This window comes from Micromys minutus (assembly GCF_963924665.1).
Source record: "Micromys minutus genome assembly, chromosome: 4".
NCBI classification, from domain to species: Eukaryota; Metazoa; Chordata; class Mammalia; order Rodentia; family Muridae; genus Micromys; species Micromys minutus.
Window position 1 is genome coordinate 998,164 of NC_137973.1, and position 21,472 is coordinate 1,019,635.

Genomic DNA, 21,472 nt, shown 5'->3' on the forward strand with positions numbered 1-21,472 from the left:
ATGCCCCAAAATGGACATGAAAGAAACTATAGGCAAATAAGGAAGTTTCTATTGTTGTTTTGAGTTTTTTTATAATCCCAGTGTTTACTACATCTGTGCCTTACCACCTGTCTTAGAGTTTTTATTCCTGAACAAACATCATGACCAAGAAGCAAGGTGGGGAGGAAAGGGTGTATTCAGCTTACACTTCCACATTGCTGTTCATCACCAAAGAAGTCAGGACTGGAACCCAAGCAGATCAGGAAGAAGGAGCTGATGTAGAAGCCATGGAGGGATGTTACTTACTGGCTTGCTTCCTCTGGCTTGCTCAACCTGCTTTCTCATAGAACCCAGGTTTACCAGCCCAGGAATGGCACCACCCACAATGGGCTGGGCCTACAACCCTTGATCACTAGTTGAGAAAATGTCTGACAGCTGGACCTCATGGAGGCATTTCCTCAACTGAGGCTCCTTTCTCTGTGATAACTCCAGCTTGTGTCATATTAAAATTTCAATCCCCTTAAAATATTCAATCTCTTTTAAAATTCAATCATTTTGCAATTCAAATTCTCTTAACTGTGGGCTCCACTAAAATACTTTCTTCAAGAGAAAAAAATATCAGGGCACAGTCCCTATCAAAAGTACAAACAAACTCTAACCATCCAATGTCTCAGATTCACTTTTGAACTTCTGGGCTCCTCCATTGGCTTGGGTCACTTCTCCAGCTCTGCCCTTTGTAGCACACAACTGTCTTCTAGGCTCCAGATCTTGTTCTCCACTGCCTCTGCTGTTCTTTTCGGTCATCTCATGGTACTAGCATCTCTGAAACATTGCTGCCTTATGCTGCAACTAGGCTTCACCAATAGTCTCTCATAGGCTCTCATCATGGTGCCAAGCCTCAACTCCTTTGCGGGACCCCTTCAGTCCTGGGGCACTAATTGCAGCTGAGGCTGTACCTTCACCAATGGCCTTCCATGGCCTCTCACAGTGACTAGCCTCAGCTGCTCTTCATGACCCCTTCATGCCTTCAAAACCAGTACCACCTGGGTAACTGTTATACATACATTACCAAGTCCCGCCACAGCACAAGGTACAGCCTTGGCTATCTCTGGAACACAGCCTCTTTGTGCTCTCAGAAAACACTTCCCAGAAGATTTCATGTCAGTGATGGTGGTCTCTTCTTAATCACTACTAATTTCTTAGCTCCAGCTGACAAGCCTCAATAGTCCCAGTAATGCAAAGGTTTTGTCTAGTAGTTCTGGTATTTTGTTAATCACAGATAATTCTTTAACCCCAGTTAACCAAAACCACAGAATCTTCACAATCAAAACAGCAATGGTCCTGATAAGAGCCTTTAATCTTTCCTCTGAAATTTCACAAGCCAGGCCTCCATCTTCTGCACTGTTCTCAACATTATCTTCCAAGCTCCTACAGAAAATCCCACAGAGCGCTTAATATCTTAATGGCTCTTCTAGCTCAAAGTTCCAAAGTCCTTCCATGGTGTTCCCAAAACATGGTCAGGTTGTCACAGGAATACCCTACTTCTGGTACCAATGTGTCTTAGTCAGGGTTTCTATTCCTGCACAAACATCATAATCAAGAAGCAAGTTGGGGAGGAAAGGGTGTATTCAGCTTACACTTCCACATTGCCGTTCATCACTAAAGGAAGTCAGGACTGGAACTCAAGCAGGTCAGGGAGCAGGAGCTGATGCAGAAGCCACAGAGGAATGTTCCATATTGGCTTGCTTACTTTGGCTTGCTCAGTTTGCTTTCTTATAGAACCCAAGACCACCAGGCCAGGGATGGTACCACCTACTAAGGGCTGGCCCTCCCTGCTTGATTGATCACTAGATGAGAAAATTCCTTACAGCTGGATCTCATGGAGGCCTTTCCTTAACTGAGGCTCCTTTCTCTGTAACAACTCCAGTTTGTGTCAACTTGACACAAAACCAGCCAGTACACCACTGTAGATTAAAGACACTGTCAACTTTGGCTGGAGTTGAGAAGTTTTCTTCTTCTTCTTCTTCTTCTTCTTCTTCTTCTTCTTCTTCTTCTTCTTCTTCTTCTTCTTCTTCTTCTTTCTTTCTTTCTTTCTTTCTTTCTTTTTTTCAGTTGCTGTAGAGGCACATAACTATAGTCCAGATAATAAAAATAACTGAGTGATGAAAACTGAGCCCTAAATAAAAAAAACAAAACAAAACAAAACATCTACTTTATGCCCTTTGATGCTCAGGGAACAAGGCAGAAGAAGGGGTAAAAAGAATATGTAAGCTGGAGAAAGTGTCTGAAGCACTGTTAACTGTTTTCTTCACGGCATATTTGGCCATGACTTTGAAAGAGCTATAGGTACTTTAACAAGACCTGTATAGACTGGGCTCCTCAGCACTCTTTCATGAGGGATAGAGAAGCTTGCAAGGCTGTAACACTTTGTGAGATTTTATCTACAATTAACCATGGCTAGGGGAGGGAGAGACATTGTTTCTTATGGCATAACCCCTGGTCTGCTGCCTGTACTTCTGTAAATAGTTCTTCACCCAGGTTTCTGTAAGCAACCTTAACTAAACTCATTTTGAATCAACCCTAAAGAAGACATGACAGTAAAGGGGGAACTGGGTGGGAAGAGATAGGGTACCAGTGGAAGTGGGAGGCAGATGAGAGACATTAAGCAGAAATTGATAAATTAAAATACATTATATATGTGTGTATGAAAAATCCCATAATCAGACCCATTAAATATAATTAATATCTCTTAATAAAGTGTTTAAGTAAATAAAGTCCCAGGCACACAATTGTTAAAAGAGATGAATGTCCTGTTCTTCCATCCTGTGTGCTCAGACAGGAACCCAGTGAAGAGAGAGACTTTTAAAATGCTTATCTTATCCTTGAAATTCAAGAACAACACACAAACCTGACTGGTGCTGAGAGTCACCTGAACTTAGAGGGTTCTCTGAGCAAAGCACTTACTCGCTCTGAATAAATTAAGATTCCTCAAAATACAAAGGCACTGGAGTTCTTTCAAATGTCAATCATTGTCACTATGATTTTGGACCACCCAAATGGATGCTGCAACTTCCAGACACTGGGAACAAAGACGAAACCCAGCCCTGCTGACCAAATGTGCCTGTAAATTTCCCTAGGTGTGGCCACTGAAGATGTGCAGCTCAGTCTCCATGTGGGTCCTCCAACAAGTGGAGTAGGGACTGTCCCTAAAGCTGTTGCCTGTCAGTGGAATCTGTTTTCCAACAGGACTGCCTTGTCTGGCTTCAGTGGAAGATGATGCCCAGAAATTTGATGGGGATGCAGGATGGGGGATGTGGGGAGGGGACTATGTGGTGAGGTACTAGTTTATTTTCATAGGTTGTCTTAAGGACAAAGGGACCTCAAAGGGTTAATCAGTTCTCTATGTAGAATTGATTTTTTATGTCAATAATGATGAAGATGATAGTGGTGATGGTGATGATGGTAAAAAACCTTCCAACCTAAAACCAGTGGTGACTTTCACACTAACCCCATCCTATGCCCCAAGGATTTCAGCAAGCAGTGATGCTTAGGAATAGCTCCTAGCCAGGGAAATGGTGGAAATGCATGGGGATAAAATGTCCTCAAACCACAGGAAGAAGAGAGTCCTTCATATACTCATTCAGCAGTTTATAGAATTACAGGATGATTGATGTAGTAAATTTAAAATGGAAGAATAGGGATGCTGCTGTTACAGGGATGGAAGGTAAGTGGTCCAGAACTATTCTGTTTTCTCCTCCTCCTTTTCCTCGTCCTCTTCCTCCCTATATGTAGCCCTGCCTATCCTGGTTCTCACTGCGTAGACTGCTCTGCCTCCCAAGTGTTGAGATTAAAGACCTGTGCCACAACCACATGGCTCTTTTATGTTTCTAATAAGAAAACATTGCAACCAAAAGCAGCTTCGGTGATGAAAATTGGTTTTGATTACATTTCCAGGTCACAGTCCAGCATTGCACTTCCAGGTCACGGTCCAGGATTGCACTTTCAGGTCACAGTCCATGCACTTCCAGGTCAGGTCGCATCCCATCACTGGGGAAAATCAGGGCAGGAGCTTGAAGCATAAACCATGAAGGAATGTTACTTGCTGGCTCCCTCCAGCTCATTTTTTTTTTTCCAGTTTCTTCAAAATGGCTGAAGACCATGCCCTAGGGAATAGTATTGCTCACAATGGACTAGGTCTTTTCTTCTTTTTTATGAATTAACAGTCAAGACAATCTCTCACAGATATGCCCACACACTAACCCAATAAAAGCAATCATTCAATTGAGACTCCATTATTATCATAATCATCATTATTAGTATTAAACCTTTTTTTAATAGTCTAGTCATTATCCTCCTCCATGCCTGCCCTCTGACTGTTCCTCATCCCATACCTCCTCCTCTATCTCCAAGAGGTTGTCCCCATCCCCATCCCACTAGTCCTCCCCACTCTGAGGCCAGACCCGGAAGTTCTCTGCTGTATACATGTCAGGGGCCTCATATCCGCAGGTGTATACTGCCTGGTTGGTGGCTCGGTGTCTGGGAGTTCTCAGGGCTTCAGGTTAGTTGAGACTGCTGGTCTTCCTATTGGGACACCTTCCTATTCAGCCCACCTCCAACAGAAAGACAGGGGAATCAAGTGGAGAAATGCAGTTGCTATCCCACAGTCAAATACTCTAACCCAGAATTGTTCTTGTCTGAAAGACCTGCAGGGACAAAAATGGAGAAGAGCCTGAGGGAAAGGAGGTCCAGTGACTGGACCAAATTGGGGTCCATCCAAGGGGAGGCCCCAAGGCCTGACACTATTACTGATGCTTTGATGTGCTTACAGACAGGAGCTTAGCATGGCTGCCTTCTGAGAAGCCCAATAAGCAGTTGACAGAGGCAGATGCAGATACTTACACCCAACCAATGAACAGAAGCTGGGGACCCTTGTAGTTGAGATTTCTTTTATTTATTTATTGTACCTCAGGTGATGCTAAACTGTGTAGGAACCTAATACTAAGTGGGATAGGAGGACAAGGAGAGTGTCTAACCATTGTCAACTACTAGGGACCATTATCTCCTTAAAAAGTAGTTTGCCCTTCTGGCAACTGCTAGACTGAGCCTACCTTATATCTATACAGATTAGAGGCTATTGCTCTATCCCACTCTGGCTGGTGGTATGCCAAATCCGGAACCAAATCCTAAAGCAAACTAGACCAAAGAGGGAAATAACAGGCACCAACTATTATCCAAAAGTCCTTCTCACCTCTTCCTCCTATGATGGAAGAGAAAATAAAAACATAAACAAACAAAAAAAAAATGCCCCTAAAACAGAAGTTGTGTCTCTGTTCCCTCCTTTAGTAAGATGGAATGAACCATGGACCATTGCATTTTTCCTTACTTTCATTCCATTTCTAAAATATTGTTAGGAAATAGGCCAGACTCCCAATTAGAGCCTCTTTTCCATGACAATCTCTTAGATGAATGTTTACCAAAAATTTCAGAGCAAAAAGGATAACTCTAAATTACTTAATTTTTACTAAACTTTAATTTTTTAAAACATTTTCATAATTCTTAGACTGAAAAGAAACCTGCAAACAGGATGTAAGTCTGGGGAGAAAATTCTGAAAAGGCAGCAATACTGCTTAGGCCAAAGCTCTGTGGTTATGTAACCCAAATCAGTCCACGAAGTCCAAATAATGCCTTGTGTAACAAGAAAGATTCATACAGAAAGGCGTGCAGAAAATAAATAAGGACCAACCCCATCTATGTTTCAGTCTTTGAGGTTCTGCTAAGGACCTAAGAGGAGGGCAGAAAGTTGTAACTATGCAGGTAAAGCAGGGACATTGACTTGCAATCTGGTCAAAGAAGGAAAACTTTTATGTATGATACTGTATCAATATTATCAATACATCAATACATAAACAGTTATTTTCCCATTCCAGTCCAAACATAAGGAAGCATGACAGTTTTTCCTGAGTCTTCTAGAGTGTGAACAGGGAAAGTGGTACAGTTGGCAAGAGCATGAAGCCATGCCAGATAGATGGGGCTACCCTTTCCTGGGGTACAGCAAGATGTAAGAAAAGCATTCTAAACAAAACAACACCATTTGCTAACCTCAGCACCCCTACCCTCTTTCTCTTCATAAACCCTTACTCAGGGAGTATGCCAGAGGGAAGAAGTTATACATGGCTGTTGCTTCCCATTTTCTATAATACTATCTGTGAGCAGATTTTATCAAACAACTAGGGAAGCTCTTGTTGTCAAAAAAAAAAAAAAAAAAAAAAAAAAAAAAAATCCAAAGAGGCCCACAAGAATTTCTGTCCCTTAGAAAGGGTGTGATGAGACTGTTCATAGTAGCTGAGTTCTGACTGCTCAGCTAAAGGACTTTGTGTACACTCAGATGAGAGCTGACCTAGGCTGGTCCTTGCCTCCTAGCACTAATTCCTTCACAGTACTATAGAGAGCAGGAAGAGCTCTTTTCTGGTTCAACCTTCATACAACCTCCTCCTCAACATGCTGCTCTTTCTAGTTTGGTTGTGTCTCTGATGGAAGGCAGTGATCTGGCAGTGACTAGATCAGACCCATAGAGTCAAGAGTAGGAAGGGACTAGCTCACTGAACTCATGTCTACCACATAATATACCTGTGTGGGGAGAGAGAGGGTGGGGAGGGAGGGAGGGAGGGATACTGAAGAGGTCTCTATTATCTTCCTAAGGATCATAACTGAACCCTAAGCACCTCTGAACAATCGAGTTGTCTTTTGCCAAGCCCATGTCACTGGATAGAAAGAGGACCTTTGGAAGTCAAAGGCTTGGTCTCCTCCTCACATGCACTGAAATCACTAGGCTGCCGAACCCTTGGAAAACTGTTTTTGCACTTTCTGGCTCCTGCTAAGCCATGTTGTAGAGCCTCCCCACCAATTGCAAAGCTAAATTCTTTATCTTGGTTAACCTGAATTGATAGTTACTATCCAGATATTGTATCTGTTTTTTATTTGTATCAAGAGTCCAAATCAGAGACTTAGAAATCAGAAGGGCAAGCTTGCCCTCTCCTTGTACCTGTCAGTGTCCAAACTGCAGGAAGCCCTGCCAGCAAGTGGACAGGAAGCCTAAGGAACACAAGGGTTTTATATATTGGGCAAACAAATTCGTACTTGTGCACTGAGGGAGAACAACACAAGAATCTTGTATGTATTCAGGTGTGCTTCGAAATCAACACACATTACAAAATGCCCAGGCTGAGCTCTTCCTACTGCCTCACCCAGTATTCCAGAGATGGTTCACTTCCAAAAGAACTAGAATCCCTGAATCCTTAAACTGGTATTTTTAATGCTAGAATTATCAGTGGAACTGGGACTTTAGTCTATCCCCCACCCCCACCCTCCAACACACACATAGCTTATTCTTCAATCTGCAGCACTTTGTGCGGTATTGTCTACTAGGACAGACTGGCAGACTCTCATTTGGTTGCTTCTGCAATTCTATAGGTGTGTGCTGCAGCTATCCCGGAGCCATGATCAGGCCTTCCAGGAAAGGAGGGAAGTGGGACAGTGTACTCCTTTGTCTTTCCTGGGCCAAATGCCCAATTCCTTCCCTTTCAGTCTCTGTGAAGTAGCCACACTTGGCTGCTCTATACATCTTCCAAGATGAATTCTAAACAGAAATCATCTACCAGATCTGTACACTAGGTTAACATAGTTGGCACTTAAATGTGGGGAGTCCAGTCCTTGTCCCACAGGGTATTCACATTAGAACATTTCTTTCAGAAGCCCATTAATTCTTTTCTACCTTGGAATATTTTGGCCCTGTTATGTTCCCTTAACAGAGGTTTCCATAGACCAGGAAGCTTCTCAGATCTCACTCAACTTGAGTGTCTTCTCCTGTCATTTTAATGTTTTTGGTACTTGAGACAAGTTGTAATATTTAAGTAGGCATGACTCACTGCTTCACTATTAACTGCATTAAATAAGTATTTGAAGAAAGAAAATCTAAATAAAAGAAGGTACATGGGCATAGTGCAAAGGTAATAAGTCTAATCAACATACTCCCTTTATATTAGCTAAATTATTATGCCAAACAATAAAAGTAAATGCAGAAATATATCCTATAGTATACCACTAATGATTCCAGTAATTCAGCATGGCTTTTGAATATACCAGTGAACTACATTGCTCCTTGTACCCTTTCATTAGGGTTTAAAGAGTATTTAGTCTTGCTTTTCAATTTCTCTGAAGCTGGAATGATTTTTGCTATCAAGAAAGGAGCAATTTGGGCTAGAGAGATGGCTCAGTTGTTAAGAGCACTGACTGCTCCTCCAGAAGTCTGGAGTTCAATTCCCAGCAACCACATGGCAACTCACAACCATCTCTAGTGGGATCTGATGCCCTGTTCTGGTGTGTCTGAAGATAGTTTCAGTGTACTCATATACATAAAATAAATAATTCTTTGAAAAGAATCTTGTTTAATAAAGCGGCAATTAGCCAACTTACTGTAATGATAACACACACACAAACACACACGCATCCATGTAATTGTATTGAATTAAAAAATGCAATATGGTTATTAGTAGCTAGAAAGGAAATCCTAGACTCTAAACTACAACATGCTCTTAAGAAGTAGTTTTGGTTTCATTTTTTTGCAGGCATGGTTTCTGCATGTAGTTCTGATTGTCCTGAAACTTACTCTGTGCTCCAGTCTGACCTTGAACCCACAGAGATCCACATGCCTTTACCTTCCCAATGATGGAATTAAAGGTGTGTGCCACTCCACCCACACCTGGCATTCTCAAGGTCTGACATTATTACTGCTGCTGTGATAAGCTTACAGACAGATGACCTCTGAGAAGCCCTACCAGCAGCTGACTGAGACAGACACCCATAGTTACACCCGGGACCCCTATGGTTGAATTAGGGGAAGGATTGAAGAAGCTGAAGGGGAGAAGACCAGCAGTCTCAGCTGACCTAGACCCCAGAGAGCTTCCAGAGACAGGGCCACATGAGCATACATGGGCTGGTTAGAGGGCCCTGGCACATATATAGCAGAAGTCGGCTTCGTTTGGCTTCTGTGAGAGAAGATGAGCTTAATCTTCCAGAGACTTGCCCCAGGGAAGCAGGAGGCTAGGGGTGGGGAAGCACCCTCTTGGAGGCAAGTGGGAGGAGGAATGGGATGATCAATTGTGTGGGCGGGGAGATGAGTGAGATGTAAATAAATAAAATTAAAATAAATAAATAACTTCGACAAATTTTACAAAACAAAATTAAGTGGGCTGTTTGATTTAGCCAAAAAAATAGTAAAATTTTTGATTTGTAATAAATCAGATTGTATTTTGATCCATATTAAACCTGCCATTTATCAATCTCCATATGTTCTGAAATTAAATTTATTATGTAAAACTAATATTGATAAGAAAATTCCCATTACTAAGTTCCACAGATGAACATAGAATCTGCTTCATCCCATCTGAAATTGTTGTTAAATTAAAAAAAAATTTGACAAACATTTTGATTCCATTTCTTTGAGTTCAAAGAAGTTTCTCAGGTCAAAGATCTTCATTGTGCATCTTTGGTAAGAACATAAAAGTATGAAGGAACACGATAAATATCTTGCTTCCTTTAACCACCCAAAGCAGAAGGAAGCAGGGCTTTAAACAGTGGGTGCTCGCATGAACGGTGACTGCTTGGAGACTGCCATGTGTCTTGCTAGCAGAAGCAATTCTACAGTTGTAACCAACTAAATTCATGTCTTCTCAGGTCACCTCATTATTCTTACATGCCAGTAATTTCACTAAGACATAGCCAATTTGGTAGCCAACATCTAAAAGAGATCTCTGGCTGTCTTAGTCAGGGTTTCTATTCCTGCACAAGCATCATGACCAAGAAGCAAGGTGGGGAGGAAAGGGTGTATTCAGCTTACACTTTCACATTGCTGTTCATCACTAAAGGAAGTCAGGACTGGTACCCAAGCAGGTCAGGAAGCAGGAGCTGATGCAGAGGCCATGGAGGGATGTCACTTACTGGCTTGCTTACTCTGGCTTACAATGGGGGGGGGGGGGCTCCCTGCTTGATTGACCACTAGTTTAGAAAATGCCTGACAGCTGGATCTCATGGAGGCATTTCTTCAAATGAGGCTCCTTTCTCCGTGACAACACCAGCCAGTACACTGGGTAAGGTTAATTTCTGTTATCCATCCACAGATATTTATCATTTACAGTGTTTATAAACCACAAACATGGCCCCACCCTCTTCAAAATTACAATGCAAAGGCGGAATCGATTAAGTATTTATACATAAACATATAAGTATACAGATGTACAAATTTTGATTAGTGTAGAAAAGAAAGAGGTCAGGTGGTTGGAGAAATAAACAATAGGGAGTACTCCAACTCCCATTGCAATGGAGTCACAACCCAGAAGGCCAAGAAATAAATGTGAAGGTTCTAAGGCTGTGGACTTCGCTAAAAAAGGTAGTGAGAAAAGAGTAGGCTATAGGGGCAGGCCCACCTCTATCCAGCCTCTTAATCTCTAATAAGGATTTATTTATTCCTTGTACGGTATTTTATTCTACACACAGATTTTCAATTTGTATTATACACAACTACACACTAATAAATATTTTGTATTTTGTTTACTTTTACTGTGTGACTTTCAACATACAAAGCCCAAAGATCATGAAGTGCAGAGAGCTATGTTCCACCTAGCCTCTAGCGAACCTATCTATAGTCCACAAATTACTGCAAGTAGAGAAGAAAAACCCAGAGGGAGACCCTAGAGTCGAGTTCAGTTTGAAGACCGCAAGTGAGCACCACGCTCCAACGTGGTTCACCCTTCCAACTTCCTCCTCCTCCCTGGCTGGAGGATCATAAAAGTACCCCTTTCTCAGCTCTCCTGATCAGTCCCTGCTGTGTTCAGATCCGCGACCGCGCCCTCCAGCTAGCCCCTAGGGCTGCCGCCCGCGCTGCTGCATCCTAGTTCTCTGGTCCTGCCGCCCAGCTCAGGTGTGCGCATCCAGTTTGCAAACATTCTGAGCGCACTCGGACAGGCGGGGGCGGGAACTGCAGGGCGCCTCCGTGGGAGTTTCTCCGGCGTGCTTTGGCAGGGCCGAGAGGGGCGGGGCGTAGCGCGGGGGCGGGGCCGTCGCCGTCGCCAGGGGCCTCTGCCGCGCTGGGCTTTGAGCACGTCTTGGCGCTTTGGGGAGGACCCAGGCCACCCACAGGGACTGGGAGCACTCCTTGGTCTATGGTCTGGACGCCGGGAAGGGTGAGCGCGCTGGAGAGCCCGTACTGGGGGCCCGGTGGACTGGAGTGGGGCGGGCGGCTAAATGGAGACGCGGGGGAGCGTCCCGCGGCAGGCTGTCGGAGCCAGCTGAACTCTTTCCAAGTGTCCTGCGGTGGCGGCGAGCTCTCTAGGTGCCAGCGGGCTTGGGGCGCGGGAAGGGCGCAGAGACCGGATTCATCTAGTCGGCTACGGCTCGGATCTCAATCGTGGGTCGCGCAGTGTGGCCGGCGGCGCTGTGCCCGAGAAAGGGCGGGTAAGTGCGGCGCTGCCGAGTCCCGCGCGACACCCGTGTGACCGCCGGGCTGGAACCCCGCTAGGCTCCCAGACAAGCCTAGTTGTCCGAAGGCAAAGTTCCTTCCTCTTGGGCAACCTGAGCAGCTTTCCTCCTCTCGGGGCCGGCCTAAAGGCCCCGCTATGGATGGCGAAAGCGAGGTGGATTTTTCCAGCAACGGCGTCACCCCTTTGTGGCGGAGACGGTCCACCCCTCCGCTCCAGTTGCTCGGCCGGAGCAAACCGCGGCCACAGTCGTACCAGAGTCCCAGCGGGCTGCTGATCACCGACTTCCCGGTGGAGGAGCTAGCTGCTCTGCCCGCGCCACAAACTCAGGTCCGCGTAGCCGCCGGCCCGGACGGCAGAACGGTGTCCAGGAGCCCGCAGCTTCTGTGTGCGCATCGAAGGCCGGTGACCAATGGTCGCACGGTGTCCCCGGACTACAGAGCTGCTTCTCCTCGACTCCGACGGCCCAAGTCACCCCTGGTTTCCTACGCGGCGTCCGGCGGCTCCCCGAAGTCCGCTGTTCATGGCACGGCGGCCTCGTCCGCGGCGCTGTTGTCGCGCGCCTCCCGGACTCCAGACTTCCCGGCCTCTTGCGCCCCGGATGGGGACCGCACCGCGGTGACTGCCAGTGAGGTATCATCGCCCATTGCCAATGGCCTTGCCCCTAAAACCGACTCGTCTAGTTCAGTATTACAAACTGGTCAGTCAGCTGGGGGCTTGGAGCCGGCCCCTTCGAGGCTGTCTCCTGCTCTCCAGCACAGGTCTCCAGAACAAAAACTGCCGCTCCAAAGGCTGTCCTCCCAAGGGAATGAGCTCCTGAACCCTTCCGTGGTTTTGAGTACCAACAGCCCGGCGGCCCTCAAGATGGGAAAGCAGCAGATCATCCCCAAAAGCCTTGCCTCCGAAATTAAACTGAGTAAAACTAACAGTCAGAACGTGGAGCCCCACAGGAGGCTTCTCAAGGTGCGCAGCATGGTGGAGGGACTGGGAGCACCCCTGGGCCACGAAGGGGAGGAAAGCGAAGTGGACAACGACATAGACAGCCCGGGCTCCCTTCGGCGAGGCTTGCGGTCCACATCTTACCGAAGGGCAGTGGTCAGCGGCTTTGATTTTGACAGTCCCACCAGCTCAAAGAAGAAGAACAGAATGTCCCAACCTGTCCTGAAAGCAGTAATGGAAGACAAGGAGAAGTTCTCTAGCCTGGGAAGGATAAAGGTAGGACTGGGCAGGCTGGCATGCCACTCATTAAATCCAATGGGAATGTGTTGGGGGGAAAGTTTGAATGCTCATGGCACATGAATTTAAATGAGCTGCCCAAATCACGGAACAGTGCACTCATTGCCTTCTGTCTACTTTAGTTACCATGTCCCATGTTTGTGTTTTATCATTTTTTTTTCTTTTTTAGGTATTTACACTTCAGATGTTATCCCCTTTCTCCCTCCCATCGTCCTCCCCCAGCTCCCATGAAGGTGTTTTATTATTATTAATTAAATGACCTTTTGTTTTACAAACTAATAGCTCAGAGCTTGTGTGAGGGTGAGAGATTGAGATATTGTGCCCTGATGTGACAGGCCTATCAGTGGCCCTTACTAAATATATATATTTTCATAAAGGGAAAGGGACAATCAGAGAGGAATGTTCTGTTGTGTGTGCCACCTTCTTAGAAACAAGACATCTAAGCCAAAGGGCAGTCACATTTTTTTTTTTCTTGATTAATCAGACAACTGGCACACGTAATACACAAGCAAGCCTGTTTTTATTTAGATAAGTATGTCTTAAAGGAAAGACATTACATAACATTTTTGTGCCCCTCCCCCCAACTGTGAGGGATAGCTAAGTTCAGTCAACAGTGAGAGTGAATCACAGTGAAATAACCCAGCAGACCGCTGGCCAGTTGAGGATTCTTTAGTTTAACGGGATGTGACTTTATTTTATGTCACTTTATTTTATTGTTGTGGTTAATTGCCATGGAGATTCTCTGCCATGTGCTTTTAGAAATTTGAGGGAAATCGCAAAGCAGGACTTTTAACTTAAAATAGCTGTACTTGGCTTATTCACACAGTTTGCTTCCCCCCTTTTGTCTCTTAGAAAAAAATGCTGAAAGGACAAGGAACATTTGATGGGGAAGGTAAGCATCTGATTTTCCAGACTTTTATTGCAGCTTCAATATGGTGCATCAATTATAAGCTGAAGTCTAGCTGCAGTAAGAAAGACACTTGAGATTTAAAAAAAACAACCAAAAAGAACAGCAACAACAAAAAAACAAACAAGAATGGCCCAACTTTGTCTTGGATTGTCCAAAACAAAGCTGTGTTCACTGAGCTAAACTTGTTTATCTATAGGGGGCATGTTTATAAGCTGGTAACTTTTTTAGTCTATGTTTTGAGAGCTTTCTTATTATTTATTTATTTATTTTTAGCTTGGCTCCATCCCCACCTGCCTCACTACGTGGCGGGGGTGGGGGGGCTTTGAGGCTCCCCACACTCCACTCAGACTCTTTGACACTGAAGCTTGGATCCTCTGTGGGGTTTCCTTAGGCCACATTTTTTGTTCTTTCTTAATATTCTTTTTGCAGTATTTCCATATTCGTGTTTCATTTCTGACTTCCTGTTCTCCTAAACTTCACCTTTGGGGGAAATGCAGGTTTTCTGGTGGGGGAGGGGAAACCATAATCTAACCTGTGTATTGTTGTTGAGAATTTCAAAAACAAAAGCAGCTTCAGCCAGGTGTTCACTTGCTAATCAGATTAGTGGACTCTGTAAATAGATGGGTCAAGAGGTCAATTGTGGAGAACCTGGTTAACAGTCCCAGCTGCAGGCCGGAAGCTCCTGGGGACTTGAGTAGACTTATTTCTTCCTTGCTTTGAAATGCTGGGAGTTTCCATTCTTTAAGGACAAATGAAGGGAAGTGTGTCCTTCCATAAGAAAAGCTGATTGAAAACCATGCAGATGTAAAATACATTTTGGATGACTGTCCGAGCATAACCCCCCCCCCCAAGAGTGGCTTATCAAGTCATTGTAGAAAGTTATTGTTATTTGGAGAAGCAACCCAGTCGTAGGATTTCTACTATTTGGGATAAATTAATCTCCTTGATTCTGTAACTGGGGAAATCAAAAGCTCTGAGAGATTTTAGTAGTAACTCCCCTCCCCCACACCTGTGGCAACACACACTTAGGAACTGTTGCTTTCTGTTCTCTGCTGTATCCTGAACCGTGGTAGGATTGTGAAGTCAACCCTCAGATTTATATTTCCTTCAGAGCAGGGGTTCTCAGTCTTTCTAATGCTCCCACCCTTTAATACAGTTCCTCATGTTGTGGTGAACCCCAACCTTCAAATTATTCCATTGCTACTTTGTAACTGTGATTTTGCTACTGCTCTGATTAATAATGTAAATATCAGATATACAGGATATCTAATATGCAACCCCTGGGAAAGGTCCTTCACTCCCGAAGAGGATGTGAACACAGGTTGAGAACCGTTGTTTCAGAGGATTTGGTTTTCTTCTTGGAACTTCAACTTGATTTAGTTTTTTGCCTTAAAGGCTTGAACATTTTGAGTGTTTTAAAGTCAGTACAGATGTGTATCTCCTTGTATCAAGAGCTGTTTCTGAGTATCTTGTCTATTCTTACACATGGTAGTGGAGAAATCCATTTCTATATATATATTTAAATGAGGAATGCAGGATTCTTATCTGTAATGGCCTACAGGAGTGAACCACTAAAAGCAGTGCTGTGTCTGGATGTTTCTAATCATCAGTTGAGTGACAGGGATGCAAGACCTATGTGTCCTTAAGCCCTGTCCCATGTGTCAGATGGGACCCATTCTTTGTGGGAATGACTAGAAAATAGCATCAGTGATTTTGTGCATATGCTGTGTGCCTGTCCAGAAAATACTTAAAAACGTCACAGAAACTGGGTTTGACTGACTTATTTTCATGTGTAGAATAATCACAGAATAGTAAAGTCTTGTGTACATTCTAGTGATACTGTAGACACAGTACCCACAGAGCTATGTGTGGTTGCCAAGAGAAAGAGCTGAGGTAGGAAAGCTTTTTTAATAATCCAAGTCCTACACCAGAATCTTCCTCATCTATGCCAGAATCACTTCTGATATTTCCATCTCCCGCTTTTTGTCTGTATAATTGGAGGGTTTTGAAAGCTCACCCTACTTCTCTCTACTCCCACACTTAGTCTGTTGACAGTCCATGCTAAATGGGGAAGCTCAGGTCTCTCTTACCTTAAGTGACTACTCCATTGGCATTCTAATTAGCCCCTGGATAGCTAGTGCTTGACTAGCTCATTGAAGTAGCTCTGTTTCTGGTGGATTTCCTTGCACTGTGGATAATTTACAATTACCAAAGTGTAAAAGATCCTTTTGATCTCAGGATAAAATCAAATTGTTTAACACAAGTTATTTGGGTTTGGACTGTGTGGCTCGCTTCTCTGTAAGCATATTTTGCGTTTAATCAGTGTACACCCTGCCATGCAGCCACAAAGGTTTTCATTAGTGCTTCCAAGGTGTCTATGTCCTTTGCTTCAGAATTTGTCTGTCTGCCTTTTCCTAGAGCTCTGCTGCTTCTCTGCATTCAGAGCTTGGATTTTCCTCATTGGTGTTTCTCCTTCCTCTAGGCTGTATCATACTCTGGTGGTTCTGTTGGAGTGCCTATACATACGTGACTTCTTGTGTGTCAGCATGTATTCATGTAAGACCATGTGCCTTCAGCCCTTTAATAACTAGTAAATCCACTTGGAGTAAAAGTCAGGGTTCTTTCAGTGACTCAGCATGATCTGCCCTGTACTCCCTCTTCCACCTCATCATCTGTGAGTTTGGCCTTCTCTTGGTCTTCCTTCCACACTTGCTTTGCTGTTCCTTGTTCATACAAACTAGGTAGATTCCTGCCCCAAGGCACTTGAACTTCCATGAAATATTCTTCCCTGAACTGGGGCGATGGATGGCTCAGCAGATAAAGTGCTTGGAACACAAACATGGGACCTGAGTTAGTATTACCTAAGCCTACATAAAGCCAGATGGGGTAGAGATCATGAGTAAACCAAGTGTCCTATGGTGAGCTGGTGTATAGAGCTATGAACTAGAGAGCCTGTCTTAAACAAGGAGGGAAGCAAAGACTGACATCAGAAGTTGTCTTCTGACTTCCCACACATGCTGTTACATACTGGTATCACACACACACACACACACACACACACACACAGTGGCACATATACACAGCTCTTTCATTAGCTATACAGGTGCTTTGCCTTCTTACTTCTTATGTCTTGCCTCAAATGTCACTTCTGTGAGGCCTTCCTAAACCACTCTCCTGAAAATGAATTTTCTTTCTTCCCAGAATTTCCTATTCCTTTCTGTCATTTGTTTTTCTCCATGACAACATAGCCCTATATACAATAGTATGAAAGCTGATTGTGTATTTCACTTCTCTTTGATTTTTAGGTCAGCTTAATGAACACTGAGATTTCTCATCTTCTTTGTCCATTGTATCCCCGGTTGCTCGGCAGTTGCTGGCATCTAGTAGACGTTTCCTAAATGTCAGATGGATGAATAAATAAATGCATGAGGATAAAATTCACTTTCTTACTGACTTACTGATTCCTGAAGAAATAAGAAGTGTCTTTTTCCTTTTAGTGTTAGAAAATAGGACATTATGATGGAAGGTAATTGTTTGCTAAGTAGGTGAGTGAGCAAACACTGACAGACTGAAGGAAGCCTAACAGATGGATTTACTGGACCCTAAATTACAGTGGGTTGAGGCTGACCACCTTTGTGAGTACAAGACAAAGACACTGAAAGTTTGCTTTAGTTGGAATGTCATAAATTCTCTGGTGATAAAATGTATATGTCTCTTCTTTTCAGGTAGTAATTAAACCAGCACTAAACAATGTATAACTATAAAGCTTGTTTTTGGAGCAAGTAGCATAGCTTTTGAGGTCAATTAGTGACCTATCTGACTTGCTTTTTTTGAAGAAAATGCAGTCCTGTATCAAAACTACAAAGAAAAGGCCCTCGATATCGACTCGGATGAAGAGCCAGAGCCCAAGGAACAGAAGCCAGAGGAGAAAATTGTGATTCACCATAAGCCACTGCGATCCACGTGGAGCCAGCTCTCTGCGGTGAGTGTTTGCATTCTTCTTTTCTATCTGTGGGAGGAAAAGGCCAATTTGTTGAAGCCATGCATACATGTGGACTTTATCTTTTTATACCAATGATCCTGTAAATCTAAGTCAAAAATGCTCTGCAAACACTAGTAAGAACTTGGAGCTTGGCAGTTCTGATCAGAAAAAGCAGGTTTGCTAAAATGGCATGCTTTGAGACTGGTGTGCTGTGGACTCAGTTAAGTTCTCAGTAATCTCCTTTTTCTTTTTTATACAGTGTTAATGTAGCGATGATATATCACAAATTCATTCATAATTTACTACACACACATACACACACATGGATATATATATAAATGTGTTGCATGCATGGGTATTTATGTAGATTGTATGTTTATCTACAATGGGGGAATCAATTGCAGTTTTTTCTTAGGCATTTTATTTCATATAGCCATACTGATATTTTCTTGAAGTTAGTTAATAAATATCTTTTCTCTGTGTATCTTCTGTGTATGTGGTTCTAATGCTTTTGTAATAATGTGTAATTTCGTCTTTCTGGATAAAACTTATTTGGTTTTTAGCTGTAGCCAGCTTTCTTCCAGGCTTATAGACTTCCATTAGTGCTTTGTTGTCTAGATGGAGTTTAGGCATTGCATGTCTGACTGTCTGGTATGCTATGGGTGGGGGGGGCGACTGCATCAAAATAAGTTAGTGTAACTCTGAGAGTCTCTGGCACTGCTGGACCAGAGGCAGCGCCCTCCTAAGCCATGCTGAGCTTTGTTCAGTCATGATTCTCATGGGCTTTGAAAGCCACCACCAGCATGGGAAACAGTTGCATATGTTGGTGCTAATCAGCCTGAATCTTGGAAATGCTAAAGGAGGGAGAACTTCTGGTTCCGATTCTATGTCTCCTTCTCTAACAGTTATGTAATTTCAAAGTCTAGAATCAAATCCTTTCGCACCATTTCCCTCTCCTCCCGTCTTCTAGTGTGTGTGTGTATTTTCCATCCTGTAGTCTGTGTAACTCTGGCTGACCTGGAATTTGCTCAGTAAACCAGGCTGTCCTCTATCCACCTGCCTCAACCTCTCCAGTGCTGGGATTAAAGGTGTGTGTCACCACACGCGGCTGGCTGCATCTCCCAAGCTTGTTCTCTAACAAATCTCTTTCTTTCTGGTATTTCCAGGCTGTGATGCCTATGAAATTGTGGCCCGCATTACAATGCTAATAGGAGCGGGCCGTCAGTCAGCGTTTGTCAGTGATAGTGCTGGCTGTGGGTGATGGGAGAAGTGAGGGCTGTGATTGGCAGTTCTTCTGTAAACTGAACTATTCCTCAGCTCATTGTTACGAGGTCCTCCAATGCAGAAATCCAGACTTTGATGAGCATTATTTGAATTGAAGTTTTAGGGAAATGTTATGAGAAGCCACCAAAATATCTGCATGTTGTTAGTCTTGGCCTCTCCACTAATAGTGCGACTTCTATGATATTCCTTCTTTTTTAATGGGGCTAGTTGCTAAAATGTCTCCAGAAAGCTGATGTGTTCATAGTCCTATGCTCTAATGTAAGAGTCTGATGATATGTACATATCAAAACAGATTCCCGGATTCGAAAGTAAATTCAGTTCATTTCGTAGAGGACCTGGGAGAAAAGACCTGTTTTTGAATTTTCCCTGGGTGACATCAGCTATATTTGTTATAAGCCTAAGTCCTGGGGTTGGTTTTGAACTGTCAGCAGAAATGTGGACTTCTATGTCACTTACAGTTTGATCCAGCTTTGCTTCATGAGGCTGCCATGTTTATGATCTCCCGGTGTCTGGTTTTCATTGAGATGAACAAACACAGATGCAGTTAAATAGTACTGTGTATCCTTCAGTACAGTTTTACGTGAGTTTGTATTTTTCCTAGGCCAGGAGAAAATGTGCTGGTGTGCCTTTAACTTACATTGCATGCATTATCTTAGATTAGAGTGTTCCTGGAGGGCTCACGTGTATTAACTGTGTTGCTTGGCTTTTCCCAGATCAGACTCTTGCTACCTGTATAGCTGCTTAGGTATGGTCTGTATTTCCTTTGCATTATATATATATATATATATTTTTTTTTTTTTTTTTTTTTTTTACTCACATTTAACTTTAACACACACAGGGAGCTGTTTGTAAAGGGAATCCATCTCTGTGTCGCCATCAGCTATAAGGAACGAAGGAATCATAGTTAACATATGAACCTATATTTTTCAGCTTCTGTTTTGTTTTTGTTTGTTTTGAGGCAGCCTCTGCTCAGCCGTGGTCTCCTCTTGTTTCCCCGGGGAATCACTGTTTGGAGGGTCTTTGCCTTTTCCATATGGTTTTACTTTTTTAAAACTCTTATTAAAATTAAGGCTCACTGTTCAGCCCAAGCTATCCTTGCTTTCTCTGGTCTTAGTCTTCTGAGTCTTGTGATAACAAATGCCTCCCACCATGCTTACCCAAGATGGGAATTCTCTGTAGAACAAAGATGAAACTGGCTCTGGAGTTTACCAGAGGTGATACTTTAATACCTGGAGGCAGCTACTAGAATCTATCTGTTAATAAATGCACTGGTTGCAGTCAGCACCCTAAGTAGAGGAGGCTTCATGAGGCAGTAACACTATCAGGGTAGTGGTCCTGGTCACTCCGTACCTGCTGCCCTTGTGTGCTGATGCTTTCTAAGAGAGCAGAAGCAGTGTTGAAGGTGGTTCGCAGGAGACTTCTGTTATTTAGACTGGTTTTGGTATCATTGTGCTGTGCCTAATTTTTAATGGGTTAAATTAGTGGAGTAGCTCTCACCTAGGATCCTTGTGTGGGTCACGTTTATGCAAAATCTCTCATGAATGTGGCTTTGCTCCCTGTAAGAGAGTAAGACAAACAGTTTTCTAGCAGTCATTAGGTCTCAGTTTGGCATACACTTAACATTCTAGTTGGAAGGCCTCTGTGTGAGTGCACATGCGCCTTGGCCACCGTTGAATGTTTATTTTCTAAAACTTTCATATCTCTGTTGCAAACACCTGCCTGCATTCTCATAAGATGCAATTTTCTTATCTGTTGACTGTAAGGAGCATGCACTATGCAAAAGTCTCTTTTGAAGTGCAGCAATTCGAAGTAATTTATGGCTGTTACATAAGCTCTTTTAACCTTCATTCTGTAGAATAATTTATCTGAGTGTTTTTATTCATATGACGCCTTTGATTCTTTGGATAATGCCAGGTAGGAAAGTGCTCAGCTGCGCTGGGGGCAGGCAGTCCTCACAAGGATGGGACAGATTTAACTGCGACATTAAGATCATTTAGGGATAAAGGAGAGGCAGGCCTGTGTAAGAGAGGTGTTAAGTGGTCCCTCAGTGAAATGACCATTTAGATTGCACAGACTTCGATGAACTGGTGGTATTTGCATTTAGGAGTGATGTCTCAGGCCACAAGTTCTCCCTGTAGAAATGGGATGTTCTGTTGTAATCCAGAATGCAGTTACATTCCTTCATCTCCTAGGACAGGACAGGCTCGGTCCTTGTTCACTTGATCGTTGTCACATCTGTTCTTCCCTTCAGGAATTTTAGTAACCAGGATTTAGCTGCTTATATGTGGAGGGGACTGAGTTTTGAGCTTGTGAAGTTGTTTTAACCTCAGGAGATGATTATCTGGCCCGGTGCCCAGAATCAGGGAACCTGCTGGACACAGGTGAATGGCTCAGTGAGTCACCGAAATCGACAGCATGAACCCAAGCCAGCAGTTCTTGGGTCTCTGGGAAAAGCTGTGGGTTTAAAGGAAAATATTGATTGTGTTAGGCAGGAGTAGAACACTGGGTACTTGTTACGCCCAGTGCCAGGTGCGCTGCCAGTTGAGCCCT

The 21,472-nt window shown here is 43.6% G+C and overlaps 1 protein-coding gene and 1 pseudogene across 2 annotated transcripts in view; both read left to right on the forward strand.

The window, feature by feature from the left end:
- The window catches only part of LOC308419590 (DNA-directed RNA polymerase II subunit GRINL1A-like), an 87,376-nt pseudogene extending 75,848 nt beyond the window's left edge, over positions 1–11,528 (forward strand). The window contains exon 3 of the transcript in view: positions 10,929–11,528. The product of the transcript in view is annotated as a DNA-directed RNA polymerase II subunit GRINL1A-like (transcript). The remainder of the gene's footprint in view (positions 1–10,928) is intronic.
- A 120-nt stretch (positions 11,529–11,648) lies between these two features.
- Positions 11,649–21,472, forward strand: part of ARHGEF26 (Rho guanine nucleotide exchange factor 26) — a gene marked incomplete at both ends in the record, with an annotated part of 100,588 nt that continues 90,764 nt past the window's right edge. The window contains 3 exons of the mRNA XM_080915656.1: positions 11,649–12,725; positions 13,599–13,638; positions 17,493–17,638. Of these exons, the coding sequence (XP_080771782.1) occupies positions 11,649–12,725; positions 13,599–13,638; positions 17,493–17,638 (1,263 nt within the window). The remainder of the gene's footprint in view (positions 12,726–13,598; positions 13,639–17,492; positions 17,639–21,472) is intronic.